The sequence below is a fragment of the Salvelinus fontinalis genome, chromosome 20 (genome assembly GCF_029448725.1).
Source record: "Salvelinus fontinalis isolate EN_2023a chromosome 20, ASM2944872v1, whole genome shotgun sequence".
Classification (NCBI taxonomy): Eukaryota; Metazoa; Chordata; class Actinopteri; order Salmoniformes; family Salmonidae; genus Salvelinus; species Salvelinus fontinalis.
Genome location: NC_074684.1, coordinates 1,937,212 through 1,950,715, shown reverse-complemented (window position 1 = coordinate 1,950,715; position 13,504 = coordinate 1,937,212). Strand labels below are relative to the sequence as shown.

Here is a 13,504-nt window from a genome sequence, read left to right as displayed (position 1 = left end):
CATACTTCAGTAAAAGTAAAGATATCTTTAATAGAAAATGACTCAAGTTTTTTTCCAGTGCTATGTCGACATTATTTATTAACGCGCATCAGTTCTAGCATGTAGCATGTTTTATTGAAAACGTTGGAAATAAATAGGTGTCGCCATAATGACAATTTAAATAGACTACCTACAAAAGGTCACGACATGCGCATGTGCTGCTTTGCCTCCTCTCACTCACGTGACTCAGCTGCCTGCTGCAGCGCTGTCGCAACAAACCACTTCGGCCCTCCCTACAACTCAAGTCACTTATTCACTCAGTAACAGTCTGACTCAATGCCGGATAGTCAGCAGGTCACAGTAAAAAAAAATATATATAAGAGCAATGCCACGGCGGAGGCAGTGATCTAGGCCAAAAACTGTCGACCAATACATTTTCACCCGCGGCGTAGTTTGTAATGAAGACAAATTAGCAAAAATTTGCGGACATGGCAACCCTGCCGCAAGCAAGCAGTAAAAAGAGCCACATGACCTGTGTAGAAGCAGAGATATTCGAAAAGGAGAAAATAATACCATCGACAATTGGGTGTAAAACGTATAACGCTCCGCCCAGCACTGTCGACCAATTGTGTTCAGGTTGTCATGCTGCGTCAAGTGGTTGCTAAACTAATCGTAACGCAAACCATTCTAAAAGTCCGGATATGAGAAACCTGACTGTTTTCGTCGAAAGTACGTAATGTTACGATTACAAAACTATACGATATTCCAGAGAATAAGTTGCGCATCTCATACCTCGGAAATATGTGTAATATTGTACTTTTCGTTCACGTAACTTTTATTTTTTGGGAGCAATCGCCTAAATGACTCCGATCCGCACCTGTGCCAAAATCTACCAGAATGCACCGCGCGGCCAAAGACAACCCTTGGGCAAAAACACAATAGGCGTTAATACAATTCCCATCTCCTCAAAAGTGAGTATCTCTGGTAGAAGGAAGTAGACGGTTAGATAGCAACAGCATCAGACTACCCGTATCCAGCAGAAATCAGTTCTCTCTCGCGACTCTGCATACATCGGGTGGAACGACGAACAAGTTGGGGGAAGATATAAATTAAACATGTACTTAAAACTTGTTTACGTTACATTAGTCCTCGCCTTGGTAACTGCAACAATAGTTGCGAACGTAGGTAAGTTTGCGACCTAGTAAAGCACAGCTTGTTTTTGCGCTCTCTGCGTTAGAAAGCCTGCGAGCTAAGCGCTAGCTCGTATACATAAATGCGCGAGCCGTTTTGAGTGTATATTTATGCCACAGGTCGTTCTAGTTGCCCCGAATGTGACAGCAAACTGTTTCTATAAACGATTTGTGGGAATCATACGTGTTGTCAAGTTTGTTTTTAATGATAGATGTGTAACGTTAGCCAGCTGAGCTAGCCCTCTAGCCTTTATTCAGAATACAAGCGACATAGCCAACGTGGGCTGCTTGATATCGTCATAGCTGCTAGCTTTTAGGATAAAACTACTATAGTCAGCAACCCTGAAATAACAGGCACATACATGTATTTGTTTAATAAGAGTGTTGGTTATTGTCCCTTTCGACAACATAACTTTAGAAGATGGGGGGGGGGGTTAGTGAAATGGCCAGCTATGCTCTTTTTGGCCAGCTGGCCCTTGCTTGCCTGTCAGCCTTGCGTCACATTTTAATTTATATTGCGTTATTAATCTATAGCTATATTTCACCAAAAATATCACAGGTCAAGCTACATAAGTCACACGGACAGAGGGACAATAAATATGAATCTCCGTCATTGGGACAGCGGGTTTCTCAGTCCCTCTTCTTTCCACGCACAGGTGTTTTAAATGTCATAAACCAACGTTAGAGATTGACATGCCCTTTCTCACCTCGTAGGCAGTCATCTACCAGAAATCATAGCTAAGTAAATGTACCACTCCCTGTGACTAACGTACTTACAGTTGATGAGTATCTAAGGTTGTGCCTATTTAAGTAAATATCTCCCTGGTAAGTCCACTTTGGTCTATATCCATCAGTTGGGCTAATTCTCTCATTGGTGACAATTCTGGTCAATTACAACTAACCTTTGTATACACTTCTAATTACTTGTATGTTGATTGATGTTTCCCCTTTCAGATGATGGATGTGCTGAACTCGCTTGTGAAACTTGTGTCGGTGACTGTCAATGGTTGAACTGCACATGTAAGTAGTACCTACCCGTTAAAGCTGGGTGATATATGGACAAAAACCCATATTGTGTTAAATTGCCTGAATTGATGTAATAACATTAATGTGCACCACTGTTTTTTTTAATACACATTATCCTTTAAACTACTGCTACTGGTTTGATGGTTGTAGCCATCAATTGTCCCATTAACAATCACCCATATTAGGAAATGTATTTCATTTCAAGCTTCACATTTCTCTAGTGTAGTCTATGAACGATATCCGCAAAATGCCTGCGGTAAGGGGTCGGTATGGCAGTGTCGATCATTTTCTACACGTGTGCGATATTGTAATAAGGAGGCATACATTTTGACTTTAATGTGTAAGCCCTATAATTTCCTGGTCCATGTACTGTATTTCGGGGTTATGATCATTGAACTACCAGACAGTACCAGTCTCTTTCAGGTAGATTGTAAGCCAGTGGAGCCTGCCTTTTGACCAAGTCATTCCAAAGGATCAAGATTTAGCCATTTTGAGATGCAGGTCAAAAAGGAATTGGACGGGCTTCCCGAGTGGCGCTGTGGTCTAAGGCACTGCATCGCAGTTGCTAGCTGTGCCACTAGAGATCCTGGTTGGAGTCCAGGTTCTGTCTCAGCCGGGCATCTACCGGGAGTCCCATGGGGCGGCACACAATTGTCCCGGCCTCGATCGGGTTAGGGGAGGGTTTGGCCGGCAGGGATGTCCTTGTCTCATCGCGCTCTAGCGTCTCCCGTGTTGGGCCGGGCTCGTGTACGGTCGCCAGGTGTACGGCGTTTCCTCCGACACATTGGTGTGGCTGGCTTCCCGGTTAAGCAGGCATTATGTCAAGAAGCAGTAAGGCTTGGGTGGGTCGTGTTTCAGAGGGCGCATGACTTTCGACCTTCGCCTCTCCTAAGTCCGTACGGGAGTTGCAGCGATGAGGCAAGACTGTAAATACCAATTGGATACCACGAAAAAAGGGGTAAAAAGGAATTGGACAACGGCAGTGAACAGACACGTTTGTGTCCTCCAATAAGTGTCAGCTTAGGACATTTGGCCTAAATTCCTTCCGTACCAGCCATTTAAGAGTAAAGAAATATCTGATGGTCTTTGGACAAGGACACTTTTCTATGTAGTAATCTCATTATGATAATGGGAGTGGCGGTCAGACTTGAAAAATGTCTTGACTATGCAGGGTAGTGTGCGTATGGGATCTCCAATGGGGATGCTTTTTTGTTTTTAGGCTTCGGTCTTTGCTTTGGTCGAATGTGATATATAAAGCTCCTACAGGCCTGAGTCATACAGTATGCAGTATAACGGTCTTTATATAGCCAGCCTATTGCTTTGAGGTTGTTCCCTGCTGCTCTGACTGACTCAACCAAACTCTCCTCTCCAACCAACTCTACTCTGTGTGCCTGTTACTGTGGCATTGTAGTCCAAGCCACTGCTTTATCAGAATGTGGAACGGAGAATGGATTTGTTTGCCTGTGGATGTTATCAGCCCAATAAATTAAGTTTTATTTTATGGGTTTTTCTAAGCCAAGTTCAGATCCTAGCCCATGAGCGCTGCTAAATGATAACAGTGAGCAGCTGTGGTCATACCCCTGTGTGTGTGAGACTCGGAAGAACCCAAGCAAATCTGCTTGTGTGTTTTTTTAATAGGTTGGGCCACTTAAGCTACCAAGGGTTGTGGGATGTTTTTATAAAGAGCCTCTGTCTGTCATGATTTGCATAATTAACATTGCGAATGAATTAGACACTCCTGTAAAATACTGTCTGAGTTGTGGGTGTGGTAAGTTGGCTTATAGTCAAGGTTCCAGGCATACTAGCCTCCTTGATTACGTGGAATGATGACTGAGCTGGATCAAGGCCCTCGGCGTTTGTGTCACTGTTCGTGTTTGAGAGAGTGAATGTATTTGGGATGCTTTCTGAAAGGCCTCTAGTAGGCCTGAGCAAGTATGACGCCGAACAATGGTGCATAACAGAGCTCCGTGTGTACTACTCGGACACACACACACACTCCATGTCACTGTGGACCTCGATGAAGACTGTTCCAATCCCAGAGACGGGAGAGGAAGCCGGGTCGAATGTCAGGAAGATGACGAGAGGGAATGAAGGAAAGGGAATAGAGGAATGAGAAAAAAAATGTTTTTGTATGCGTTTCAAAATCTAGTTGCGGTGAAAAGCAATCTACAGTGTCGTAACCTAGGGAGATATGAAATATTAGTGTTACCGGTGTGAAATGGCTAGCTTGTTAGCGGGGTGCGCGCTAATAGCGTTTCAATCGGTGACGTCACTCTGAGACCTTGAAGTAGTTTCCCTTACTCTGCAAGGGCCGTGGCTTTTGCGGAGCGATAGGTAACGATGCTTCGAGGGTGTCAGTTGATGTGTGCAGAGGGTCCCTGGTTCGAGCCCAGGTAGGGGCGAGGAGAGGGACGGAAGCAAAACTGTTGCATTAGGTTAGTGAACTTCCCGAGATCTCCATACAGAAAGAGTCCAACAGCAATATCCAGGAATTTCACAGGATCAAGGTCAATGTGTAATTCAAATGTTAAATGCTTATTTATGATACTGTTATATCATATACTGTAAGGAAAGAAAGGTAGTGCTTTATGTCAAATGATTTTTGACAAATATGGGAACTTAAAGCATAGGTTTTGATTAAACTCATGTGTTCCCCTTTTATATCTTAATGTATTCACATGAGAAAAAAAGGCTAATTTATTATTGACTTTGTAACAGCGCCAAACAGTTGTCCACTACAAGAAATGCTCACTGGTACCCTTGTTTATAGAAAGATCCACTTAAGTAAAAATACTTTCATCTTCATTTTAGGCATATCTATACTTTAGTGTTTTATATTTTTGACAAATTTTACTTCACTACATTCCTAATGGAAACAATGTATGTTTTAATCCATACAATTTTGACACAAGTACTTGTTACATTTCAAATGCTTAGCAGGAAAATTCACGTGTCTGATATATATATATATATACGTGTCTGATATGCCATATATATATATATATATATATATATATATACTGCTCAAAAAAATAAAGGGAACACTTAAACAACACAATGTAACTCCAAGTCAATCACACTTCTGTGAAATCAAACTGTCCACTTAGGAAGCAACACTGATTGACAATACATTTCACATGTTGTGCAAATGGAATAGACAAAAGGTGGAAATTATAGGCAATTAGCAAGACACCCCCAATAAAGGAATGGTTCTGCAGGTGGTGACCACAGACCACTTCTCAGTTCCTATGCTTCCTGGCTGATGTTTTGGTCACTTTTGAATGCTGGCGGTGCTTTCACTCTAGTGGTAGCATGAGACGGAGTCTACAACCCACACAAGTGGCTCAGGTAGTGCAGTTCATCCAGGATGGCACATCAATGCGAGCTGTGGCAAAAAGGTTTGCTGTGTCTGTCAGCATAGTGTCCAGAGCATGGAGGCGCTACCAGGAGACAGGCCAGTACATCAGGAGACGTGGAGGAGGCCGTAGGAGGGCAACAACCCAGCAGCAGGACCGCTACCTCCGCCTTTGTGCAAGGAGGAGCACTGCCAGAGCCCTGCAAAATGACCTCCAGCAGGCCGTTTGAGCAGACACATGCACATTTGTGGCCTGCTGGAGGTCCATGCTCTGGACACTACGCTGACACACAGCAAACCTTCTTGCCACAGCTCGCATTGATGTGCTGTCCTGGATGAGCTGCACTACCTGAGCCACTTGTGTGGGTTGTAGACTCAGTCTCATTCTACCACTAGAGTGAAAGCACCGCCAGCATTCAAAAGTGACCAAAACATCAGCCAGGAAGCATAGGAACTGAGAAGTGGTCTGTGGTCACCACCTGCAGAATCACTCCTGTTTTGGGGGGTGTCTTGCTAATTGCCTATAATTTCTACCTTTTGTCTATTCCATTTGCACAACAACATGTGAAATGTATTGTCAATCAGTGTTGCTTCCTAAGTGGACAGTTTGATTTCACAGAAGTGTGATTGACTTGGAGTTACATTGTGTTTAAGTGTTCCCTTTATTTTTTTGAGCAGTGTATATATAGAATGTAAAATGATTTATACTTTTGATACTTAAGTATACTTTAGTAGTACTTTACTGGGTGACTCACTGGTCATTTTTTATTAAGGTACAGTATCTTTACTTTTACTCAAGTATGAAAATTGGGTATTTTCCCACTGATGCTCCTCTGTCTCGATGATCGGATTTATTTGGGTCATATCTTTGTTGCAAATGACCTACCGTTACCATGACAACCACCTCAAAATGTAAAGGAACAGTGACAGGAAATGAGCATGGTATCCGTGTGCTACATCCGTGTGAATGCGCACATCTTATATGGGTCACCTGTACAACTGAGTGTGGAGATACTTTCTATCTGCTTTGGGTTCTTAGTAGCGATGGGGGAAAATAATTGGGATTTTTTTGTTATTGAATGTATTGTTTTGACACTTGCAATATTATTTTAGTGCTAGTCTGCTGTACCTGCACAAACTCCAGTATTTTCCCTTCATAGCCTGTTCTAATAGTTTTTTTTTTTTTTTTAACGTAGGGAGACAAATTTTTTTTAGCACTTATTTCCATGTCTGATCAAAATACATTTTCTCATGGCTCTCGTCACTCTGCAGCAATATTTTTGGATCACTGAATCACAATGAAATCACAGTATCGAATCGCAATACACACAGAATTGTGAGAATTGCAATACATATTGTATCGGCACCTAAGTATCGTGAATATATTGTCTTGTGAGGTCCCTGGCAATTCCCAGCCTTAGTTCTTTGTGTGGCTCATATTCGCTCCTCTTAGCAGCCACAACGACACACACAAAATCCTACAGCACCGTGTGTCACACACCAGAACAAACAACTCTCACCACTACTCCAGTCACTCTTACACACACACACACCTGAACTAACATCTCTAACCACACAGTAGGTCTTAGGACTGAACTAATGCTTCTCACAATTCCCCGGGAGCTCGCCTATTAGATATGAACTCAGCAAATCCGAAAGCTCAGACTCACTATGGAGGTGGCCGTTCTAAAGTACACCCAGCTCACTTAGGCCTAGGTAATAACCCAACTCGCTGTGGTGAGTTAGTCAACCCCACTGTTATTATCAGATTTGTCTTTGGTTTAGGGATTTCATGTGAACAATGCATTGCCGTCAGAGTGACACCATTTTGTTCTGAAGGCTGTACTTTAATGCCGCAGAGCTACATGTCAGCTGGTTTAGCTCAGTGGTCTTAAAGGTCTTGATGTAAGAAAAACACAAGGCGCACTTACGCATCGGTATTACGAGCCTTAATGGTTTCTCCTCTAACAAGCGTCCTCTCTGCTCTCTCACTGGATGCCCCTAGCATGATGTCACAATCCTTCTGAAATGTGTGAGTGAGTTCCATCTTTCACAGCTGCCTGTGAGGTAACGGACCCTTCTACCCCCTCCGCCAATAGAGTGCCTGCTGGATACACTGATAGTAGTGGGGTCACAGACACTTTGCAAGGGTAGTGGCAACACTCCCAGAACAGGAAGGGTATAAGAGATCACCAAGGTTTCTGTTTGTGTCGATGTTTTGCTATGAGCAGCAGCGAGTCAACTTAGCCTAATTGTCTTCACGCTGTTTTTATAGTGAGGCCAGACCAGATTGGTCATGTGAGGATCTGTGTCACCAGAGGTGAATATCAGACACTCATTTTTTTCCAGCAGAGAGCTGTCATACATTTTCTGTTTTGGTTCAGTTTTCCAGTTTTGGTTGTGTTTAGACTCTTAAGGATTAAATGAAGACTAACAGGGTTAGTCAGTGTCACTTCTCGTAGCTGATGTCCAGAGCAATGGGTTTTGCTCAGAGGCTAGGATTTCTGGTCCTTTCAAGTCTCTTCCTGTACCTCCACACATCTCACTCTTCTTTTTTTTCTCTCGCCTTCTCACATGCACACCCTTGGATTAATCAGTAATGGAAAGATTATGCATTGGGAGGGGGAACGGGCTTTGACTCAGGACTTTCCAGGAAGGAGGACTGTGAGAAGGAACACACACTATAGACTCCTGAGCTGACAACCATCTAATTAAAATCTCACCATGTGCTAATTCATTTGACTGAAAACAAAGATGATCCTTGTGTTAAACTGCTCGTGTTCCATGGGGTGTCAGGTTTAGTGTAAGGAATCTTTTGGAAATTATTACACACATATATTTTCTTGTCTTTGTTGTTTCCTGTAGAATGCACACAATCACATCTTTTATTTGTGCTTGTGTTTTTCTTTTATCCCCCTGTTCAGTTAGAGAAACTCCAACGGTCTCCAATGTTTCCTGTGTCAACATCACGTCCATAAACGGTCAGAACATGACCGTGGGCACCTGCTCTAATGAAACCTGCTCAGGTAAGGACTAATACCATCACCTGGTTCATTTAAAGGCCTCTCCAGAGGGATTAGATGTTTTGTCATTCCGGTGACTCACTTTGTTAACATGACACAAGTCTACCTTCAACGGTAAGTGACTGATCTAGGCATATGTAGAGATTTGATATCTTTGTTCTGTGGTCTTAGTTGCTTTGTCTCAACACTCAAATGCTTCCCTTCTTTCCTAATTCCTTTGTCCCTGCCATTCTCCACCCCATGGCTCCTTCCTCCCATCCCTCATCCTTCCACTGGTCCAAAAGAATTAAATGGGTGAAAGCTACTTAAATGAATTCACCCTTACATTCACCAATCTAGCCCTTTCAGATCACAAGGGAAGGCACGAAGGAAAGGGAAGCAATCATTTTGGGACTATTCAGACATAGACACTGCCATAACCTGGCGATCTCCTTCTTTCCTGCTTTTTACCCTGTCTGTCAATCTCACGGTGTCCGTCGCTTCAATGGGATCTCCACCTGTTGCTACTACAGTTGTAACTGCCCCACCCACAATCTCCCACTCTCCTACCACTGCTGCTCCAGTTACCCCTACGGCCAATGCAACTAACAGCAGCACCACTGAGCCCGAGCCCACCGCAGGTAACCAGCCCAAAGCAGCATCCCGTCTGCTCCCCTAAAATCTGTGTATGTTTGCTGTGTGACTTGATTCTTTTGAGGGAGTTTTTGTATGTCAAATTTAAATAAGATGAAATGTTGTTTTTATATGTCTAGTATATGCATTTAGTGAAAAGATACTAAACTGACATCTCACCGCTGGTTACAGCTGGCCTGACCACTGTAGGACCAAGTGCCCAGCCCGCCACTAACGGCACCTTCCCAGTCTCTGCCGCAACGCAAGCTTCAAGTAAGTTCCCATGCCAGCCCAGTCTGGTATGAAATCAAGAGACATTTATGGCTGCTTGTAGAGCACCAAGGATTCCATAGAAAGTGTTACTGAATAAAAACGGAATTCCACCTGTATTATCAATATGGTTCTATATCCACTTAGCCCTAGCTAGTGGCTCATACAGTGATATAACCAATTTGGCTCTCTCCCTCCTTGTGCAGACGTCAGTGTCACCACCGCGTCACCTGTGGGGCCCTCTCCAGCGCCTCATAAGAATTCCACATTTGACGCAGCGAGCTTCATTGGGGGCATAGTGCTGGTCCTGGGCCTGCAGGCCGTGGTCTTCTTCCTCTACAAGTTCTGCAAGTCCAAGGACCGCAACTACCACACCCTCTGAAGAACCCACTCCACCTCCACAATACCTACTCCTGGGCCCACTATGAACACCCTAACCCCTGGCCATTGTGATTATCAGTGTTTTCAATCAGTGTTTCTCCCAAAAGCCTAATGCCATTGCGGTACCAACCTGTGGTTTAGGCCTGTAGCTTAAATACACAAGGTTATAAACTGTACACACCCACAAGTGCACCACATCTTTCACTGTACGTAGTTCGCTACACATTTCTCACACCCTGGTGCAGCTGAAGTGAACTCCAGCGCAGTGGCATTTGAGCCTTCAACAGAGGATTACATCACTATAGATTCCCCGTCTCTCATCCCCTCTTCTCGCTCCCCACCCCTCTCTCTCGTTCCCCCTCTCCCCCCCCCCCCCCCCCCCCCCCCTCTCCTGCAGTGAGTCATTGTGGCTATTCTCCTGTGTGCTGACTGGATGAAAAGCGGACTTGTTTACTGCTTCACTCCCCTGGCCCTTTATCTTAATGTTTTACCTGCCTGGCCTGCCATTAATAGACCCAATAGTAATTTATGTAAACGTTCAATTCCGCTGGTGTATAGTGGGGCTGCCACAGCTTTGGAGTACTAGCTTGTTCATGCACCTTGGTAACGCTTTGGAAACACTGTTTGATTGAGGTCCCCCTCCCCCTTTATTTTTTGGAACTAGATGACTCTGGATGATATAGCATAGCTTTTTTTTCTTGTTTGTCATGGGACCGATCTGGGTAGGTGTTTTCACAACTCCTTTATAAAGAGGTTGTATTCATCTGATGGCAGAGATGCCTGTTAAAGTAAGGAGAACTAAAAGCAATGGTCCGTCTTCTAAGCAGGGCTCTACAGTGCGACCACTTTACTCACATATGCGTGTAAATATTTTGCTGTGTGAACTGGATTTAAAAAATGTATTTAGGAGCACCGATGCGCGTAGGAAAAATTATGATTCTAGCTTTATTACCTCAAATATTTAGCGTTGTGCTACTAAATTCCTTTGTGTGTTTACATTTTTCAACTTCGGTGCACAAAAAAAGGCAGCATAGAGCCCTGCTTAAGTTAGAATATTATTTATGTAGATGCCACCATCTTAAGTGGAGGATGAGTTGGGCTCTCTTGGTGTTAAGACACAGTGCTGTGTGTGCGTTTGGGAAACAGAACACACTACACACTGCCAAAAGAGCAGCTCGATGCAATAAACCCAAGTCAACCCCCCCCCCCCAATCTTTACTGACTTCAGCCAAACAGATTGCAGTGATGAGTCGGACCACTAGACTGGAGATGACCCCTTGACCCACCACCTTCCTTTTAACAGGAAGGAAATCACAATGAGCCAAGTCTTTAGGATACGGTTGAAGGGGGCTACAGATAAAATATTGTAGTAAATATATGGGAATGATATGTCAGAAGTATAAATGATTGTGTTGAATGGAGATGGAAGAAGATAAGACGGCATGCACCTTGATGCTGACAGTATTGGAAGCAAAGTGCCTTTTAATGTTAAATGTCTGTTACCTAAAGCGGTGGGAATGAGGGAGGATTATGATGATGCTCCTCTTCCTCCTGGCTGAGGCGTGAGTGTTGAAGTGAAAGCAGCCTGGACACAGGACAGGAGCAGTATCACGAGAACAGAACCAGGGTTGGCCTCCGTTCCATTTTAATTCAGCCAATCCAGGTAGTAAACTGAAAGTCCACATTTTCCTCATAGAAAATGATTGGGAATGATTTACATTTCAGTGGACTTTATGAATTGACTAAATTGAAATGGAATTGAGCCCAACCCTGAGAACCCTAGTATCCCAGCTGTACTGAAGAGCCTTTTATTATTGAAGAGTAGATAGATACAGTAGTTGCTCCTCATGGTTTTGGATGGATGAAGACCTATTAGCTATAAATTGATTTAGAATGCCATTGGTTGAAAAGTATCCCCTATGCAGACTGAATATATTTTGTTTCATTAAATGTAGGGCCTAAGTTCCACACAGCTCCCTAATTGCTAGTTCCCCCTCATATTGTACAGACACATTCTAATAACCTGTGTTTTTGAAAATAATAAAGGTGGAAAGGCATTTATAGGTAACTGCCAAAATAAATGAAACACTTGAGTGAATGGTGTGTCTCTCACAGGAGGTTGGTGACACCTTAATTGAGGAGGATGGTCTCGTAGTGGCTGGAACGGAATCGGTATATAGTATCACATACAACTCAAACATGGTTTGATGCCATTCGCGCCGTTCCAGCCATTATGTTTGTATGTTTGTTTTACTCCATGTGTAACTATGTGTTGTTGTTTGTGTCGCACTGCTTTGCTTTATCTTGGCCAGGTCGCAGTTGTAAATGAGAACTTGTTCTCAACTTGCCTACCTGGTGAAATAAATAATGAGCTGTCCTCCCCTCAGCAGCCGCCACTGGTGTCTCTGTCACCAGATCTCAATCTAGTTGTTCACCAATGAGATTCTGGATCAGAGGCTGCTGGATCCACCACCATCAACAAAACACCACATTTTTTGAAATGATCATGGAAGAATGGTATCGCATCCCTCCAGTTCCAGATACTTGTACTTCTACGCCTAGGAACATTGAAGCTGTTCTGGCCACCGCCCTATTAAGACACGTTATGTTGGTGTTTCCTCTATTTTGGCAGTTACCTGTATTTTTAAGCTTAGTAAACTCATGTTTTCTGGAGTCATGCATAAATTGGACAGAGTTTTGAAAGTGTCAACTAACTGACTTGATAATAGCTGGTCCCTGAACTTAAGTGAATTTTAATGTTGAGACATTGTCCTTTGCATTTTGGGAGTTTTCTTTTCTCCTATTGAGGCATCTTAGGGGAGCACTCAACTTTTTATTTTAATTTTTATTATTATAAATGTAGTGCCGGCTGAGACGGGTGTTGAACTACAGAAAAGCAGTGACTAGGTTTCCCAAGTTTACAGTGCAAACAGTATGTGTCTAGTTCTTTGATTAGCTTGCTGCTAATAGTGTGACGTTTGTCCCCTTTGTACATAGAGCTATCATGTCATTCAGTTGATTTACCTTAAAGGTTTGAACTTTCAATCATGTAACGGCAAGATTGAGTATTCTTTGAGTCTTTTCAGTAGCATTCACTTGCAATGGCTTCTCAGTTTTGTTTTGCTTTTTTTCCTGCATTAATGCATGTCAAACAAATGGAAATTTAATATTTTCTGTTGAATGATGCTATTGGGGCTTCAGACACTTAAAAGAAAAATAACCACTTGATTCATTTGTCAAACATTTTGGTAGAGAAGAGTTTTGCCTGAACAATGTATGTTAAAGTAAAAGTTCTCGGCATGGAAAATGGAGTGCGGCGCTGACAGTTTTGTTTTGTACTTTTTGCCTTCCTGTTGCTGCCAAAAAATGTATGAATGTTTGTGAGAGAACTCTTAGCTCAATATTTTCATACTTCTGAAAAAATATCACCTTGCTTTGTATGGAACACTCGGTGTAATTTAAAAGTGCATGTGTCTGTCGTTCATTGGCCCTGATTTAATGTATGTTCTTGATCACCTTAGGCTTGCCTTTTTTAAAGATGAATCTGCAGTCACCCGATGGCATTAGACTACATCCCAAAGACCCCCCCCCCCTCCCTCCCAACTATGGCAAGTCAGAAGTACAAATCTAGTTTTGCTTTGTCTGCACGCACAGTATGCTGAACATTG

At 43.1% G+C, this 13,504-nt stretch overlaps 1 protein-coding gene across 2 annotated transcripts; it reads left to right on the top strand.

Moving 5' to 3' along the window:
- The first annotated feature begins 950 nt into the window (after positions 1–950).
- On the top strand, positions 951–10,208 carry LOC129817146 (sialomucin core protein 24-like). 2 transcript variants are annotated; one of them, XM_055872086.1, is made up of 6 exons: positions 954–1,164; positions 2,124–2,189; positions 8,475–8,576; positions 9,086–9,193; positions 9,378–9,458; positions 9,662–10,208. In XM_055872086.1, the coding sequence occupies exons 1-6, from the start codon at positions 1,095–1,097 to the stop codon at positions 9,835–9,837; spliced, it is 603 nt and encodes a 200-aa protein (XP_055728061.1). In that variant the 5' UTR covers positions 954–1,094; the 3' UTR covers positions 9,838–10,208. The 2 variants fall into 2 exon arrangements, with proteins under 2 accessions (XP_055728062.1, XP_055728061.1); XM_055872087.1 differs by lacking the exon at positions 9,086–9,193 and having other exon boundaries at positions 951–1,164.
- Positions 10,209–13,504: the final 3,296 nt, after the last annotated feature.